The sequence below is a fragment of the Fulmarus glacialis genome, unplaced genomic scaffold (genome assembly GCF_000690835.1).
Source record: "Fulmarus glacialis isolate BGI_N327 unplaced genomic scaffold, ASM69083v1 scaffold5364, whole genome shotgun sequence".
In the NCBI taxonomy this organism is placed as follows: Eukaryota; Metazoa; Chordata; class Aves; order Procellariiformes; family Procellariidae; genus Fulmarus; species Fulmarus glacialis.
The window spans coordinates 12,389-17,024 of NW_009205957.1; the positions used below are offsets into that span (position 1 = coordinate 12,389).

The 4,636-nt window shown below is 44.0% G+C and overlaps 1 protein-coding gene across 1 annotated transcript; it reads right to left on the reverse strand.

Moving 5' to 3' along the window:
* Window positions 1-2,781: 2,781 nt before the first annotated feature.
* NHP2L1 (NHP2 non-histone chromosome protein 2-like 1 (S. cerevisiae)) lies at window positions 2,782-4,374 on the reverse strand (the record flags this gene model as incomplete). The annotated part of the gene is made up of 2 exons (XM_009575568.1): window positions 2,782-3,304; window positions 4,254-4,374. Coding segments are annotated over 2 exons (384 nt in total), but the record flags the coding sequence as incomplete, so codon positions are not given.
* Window positions 4,375-4,636: the final 262 nt, after the last annotated feature.

Consider the following 4,636-nt stretch of genomic DNA (forward strand, 5'->3'; position numbering starts at 1 on the left):
CACTGGCTATACCATCTTTGCATCATAAAGACAGCAAAACTCATTTCAATGTGACTAAGAAAGAATGATCTGTGTTACTGGCACCACATGAATTCAAGCAGCAGGTCAAGTCTGTGTGCTAATAGAGGGAATAAATGTGGTGTATTACTCTTCTACTCTCCAAGACAGCCAGTCAGTATCAGTGCTTGTAATCAAATTGGATTCTCTTCCATCATCGGCGTTACAAAGATTACCAGCAGACCATAAAGGAGAAAATCATGACTGGGAAGCAGTAGCCCATCCTTTGGGCAAAAAGCCAGCACTTCACAAAGCTGCACAGCCAGGTCTTCCATTTTTAAATGGTAATAGTAAAAGCTGGTTTAAAAAAGGAAAAAAAAAGAAGTCATGTTCCCTGGAAGGCTGCAAGTACTTACCCCAGTTAAATTACTGAGATGGCATAGAGCTTTTCCACCTCTGTAGCGAGTATGAGTCAGACTATTGTGCAGGCTTCTGTACTCAAATCTGTGCTTTAAAAATAAAAAAAAAGCAAGTTGTGGAGAGTAGCCCTTATTAGTTCCAGTATTTTTATGTTTTTTAATCATACTTATGGAGGCTGCGTCTGGGGCTATGTTTTGGTTTTTAAACTTCCACGCCCCACTTGTCTTGCAGCACAAGATGATTAAACCCAGAAGTCATTGCTCTTGCTGTAGAAAACACTACTAATTGTTTAGCTAAACTGTAACTTTCTACGGGATGCAAACATGGGATACTTGAGGTATCCATTTTGGTCTGCGTGGTGTTTTTGGGGTTTCCTGTGTTTGGCACTCAAACTATTGGGCAACTTATTGAAGAACTAAGGTCGTGCCCATGCTGTAGTGTGGCACATGTATCGGAGCCAGCTGTGAAAGCTCTCTTGGCACTGTGACCACCCTAGCTGTGCCAGCGTGCTGCTCACTTCCACCTCCATAGCTCCTCTCAAAAGAGCAGCTAGCCCACGTTGAGCTCTGCAGTGTTGAAGCTACGTAGTGTGTTATACTTTCAATCAGCCTGCATTATAAGTTATTTTTAATAAAATTTGTCTAAGCAATCAATTTATTTTGCCCTTCGGCAAAGTTACTGTAAATGCTTCTCTTAGCAAGATTTGAATTGAACACAATAAAATAGTGAGACTATCCTGTCCTCAATTGTGAATTTTCATTCCCCAAGTGCCCTTGCTAATTTCTCTCTTGGCTTGCTAACCCCCAGGGCACAATATGTTCCAGGCTTTGGGTGATGATGGCATGGTTTGTCTAGGTTATTAGATCTTCCTCCTGGCTTTTTTTTCTGTTAAAGCAGGCTATTGCATTAAGCAGAAGTTCAACAGGGATGGAGATGGAAGGCTTCAGAGCAGAAAGTTAAGAGAGTTTGTCTTGCTCAAGAGTCCTTTATTTCTGGTCCTTATGTGCTTTGTTTTACATCAGCTGTCTTGGCATGGTACAATAAGGCAAGTCCTTTGCAAAGCTGTGGTTTTAAACACAACTAGCTCAACAGTCAGCATCAGTAGAGGGGAACAGCAGCATTTCTAAACTTCATACAAATGAAAGGACTCTCAAATCTTTGTATTAAGTTCACCTCAGCAAGGATATTCGTTATCAGCCATTTACAAAGATAAACAGACATGATTTGTCTTCAGTCTTTCGTGAGATGCTTTCATCTGCTTGGGATATACTTACTACAGGCATGAAGTTAGTGCCTCTGTGGAAGCATTACAGGAGAACTTATTTTCCCTTCTGCTGTTATTGGTCTTTCCATGCTAGCTTTGCCCTCCTGCAATAGAAGATGGGTTTGATGATACCAATTCCAACACAGAGGTTTAGACTCTTCTGCTCAGAGCAGTAAGTGGATTTATTACACACTATGCATTTAACTAAAGCTAGCTCCATAAAACCACCACTAACACAGAATGCTGGTGGTGCTTCACACTTTTCCAGAACGTGGGATTATCCAACATTCTCTTCTTGAGACACAAGTTGTTTTATCTGAAAAATTACGTGCTCTGTTGCCTTGGCCATGACTTAAAGGGTTTACCTTTAGTCAGGTGACTACAGTACAGCAGCTTCCCTAAAAGCATGAGATATGTAGGGTATTTGTCAGCCACCACAGGCTGCTCTCTACCATGCATTTTGTACTTAAATACGCTAGGAAGCCCAAGCTCACTGATACAGTCCACACAAAGAAAACTGAAGGAGTATGAACTACTACACTGCAATAGCCTTTAGGCAATCTCTGAGCAGTTTAGCTTTACAAGTAGGAACACTTCAATTAGTTGCAAATGCTTCCCCAAGGGAATGACAATTATATTTAGCTTTGTCAGCAAGTTTATTTTTCTTAAAAAGTCAGTATTTAAAAATAAGCGAGACAAGAGATTTCCCCTTGTGCACTGCTGTAAGATTTCTGCTCCCAATACACCTCTTAACAGAAGTCTCTTGTCTGGTTTCAAGAAGAAAAAGGGTTGTGCTATGCGTACTGATCTTGGCTCCGTCCGCTGCTACACAGTAGCCGCTGCCTGCCCTATACGTGGTCTACGCTGCCCCATCACTGAAAGCAACAACTCCAGCAGCCTGCATGCACACGCTGTGCGGGGAACCGACATGCCTCATCCTCAGTAGACTAAACCGTTCAGAAACACAGTTACTCACGCCTGTTAGAGGGTGAAGCTTAGCAGAAATACTGCAACGCAGAGTAAGCTAATGGGGAGGTTAAAAGAGCCCTGAGCAGGCAGACATGGAGATAAGAGGGGAATTTTTAAAAATTTTTTCTTTCTTTTAAACATCAAACAGGAAATACAGTTGTACAATCACTTTTCAAGAATTAACACAATGAGAATGAACATGTTGGAGTGGAATAACAGAAAAGAGGGGGGAGGAGAGACAGAAACACTAAGAATTAAGCCATTATTAAACTAAAATGTGGCATTTTGAAATGAAACACTGATATCAAAACTGTAATCTCAACTGAAGCTAGACATTAATTCCCCCTGACTTCAACTTTCCTATTCCACACACACTTAAACTCATGGGCATTTAGACCAACAGTCTTTCTATAGCTTGCTGGACAGACTGGATCTGAGGCTTTAGCTGTGATCCCTCCTTGATGGTGATGGAGCAGGCGATGACAGGCCGGGAAACACCACACGCCCGGCCCAGGGCTTGCTTGGAGCGCACAAACACATAAGGTACGTTCTTGTCCTCGCAGAGAAGAGGGAGATGCAGGATGATCTCCAAGGGCTCTGCGTCTGCCGCCATCACAATGAACTCCGCTATCCCTCGGTTCAGCGTTTTGGTGGCTGTAAAAGAAATTGAAGAGTAAGTCTAGGTCCTTCTGGAAAGCACATCTAACAAAAAACAGCATTAGGAGATCTAGCAGTAGCATGAGGACAGGCCAAAGGAAAGCGGCAGGGAGGGGCTTACTCACAGGGCTGCACCTGGGGTACTGTGCCCAGCGCTGCCCTCGAGCACAGTGGAGAGATTCGCAAGGGAGCAAGGCCAGCCCAGGGCTGCTGACGGCTGGGGGGGCACCAGGGATGAGGGGAGACTGAGGGAGCTGGGCTGGTTTAGCCTGGAGAAGAGAGGGCCGAGGTGGGAGCGGGGGGGATGCAGCGGCTGTCTTCTACTATTTCAAGGGGATTGCAGAGAAGATGGAACCAGACTGTCCTCGTGAGTGCGCAGGAAAAAGGACAACCTGCAGACTGTGACTGTTGCCTCAGGGAGATTCTGGGGACATGCTGGAATTTTATTTTTTTTTTCTCCCCTTATGACAGGGGTTTAAGCCATGGGACACGGGTCCTGAGAGACTGTGGAGTTTCTATCCTTAGGGATCGGGGTTTTTTTAAAGTTTGACTAGGCAAAGCCCCCAAGCAACCTGATCCAGCTGGGACGGGAGCCATTCTCTGAGCAGGTTGCACTAGAGACCTCCAGAGGTCCCCTCAAACCCAAATCTTTCCATGATTCTAAAGTGGCTGGTCATCTGGTAATCCCAGTGCCACACCACCATGATCACAGGACATGCACCAGGAACGCAGTTTGGGCATCTATGAGAACTGTATATAAATGTTGAAAAATGTTACAGCTTAGTACTGTCCCTCAATATTGCTTAAGCAGGCTAGGAGGAGAAGGAAGGAGAGGGACACTCGCAATATCCACATCTATGTAATGTTAGTGGCCCATCTCTAGCCACAGGCTCTCAAAATATCCTTGCTATGATTTCTAGCACACTTTGCAACGCACAGGTCTCACCTTCATTGGCTCCCTTGCGTAGCTGCTTATAGTTGCAGGATTGCTGCACAAGATCCAGTAGCGTTTTGGTGAGCTGTGCATCAGCCAGGGGGTAAGCTTTGGGATTCACTTCTGCCTCACTCTAGAGAGAGGAAAAAGTAGAGAGTATTTATTTTACTATTTTATTTTACTATTTTATTTATTTTACTATTTTACAACAGGAGCAAATGGGGCTTTGTTCTGAACAACACTACACAGGCATCATGTCCACCACACATACTGACTACTCGAGTCACCTCACCATTCTCAGTTGCTCTGCACATACACTAAAAATTCCACTGCATTTTATTTATAAAAAGTGATTCTTCTCATATTCAAAGTAGAGAGTATCTCTACTCACACAG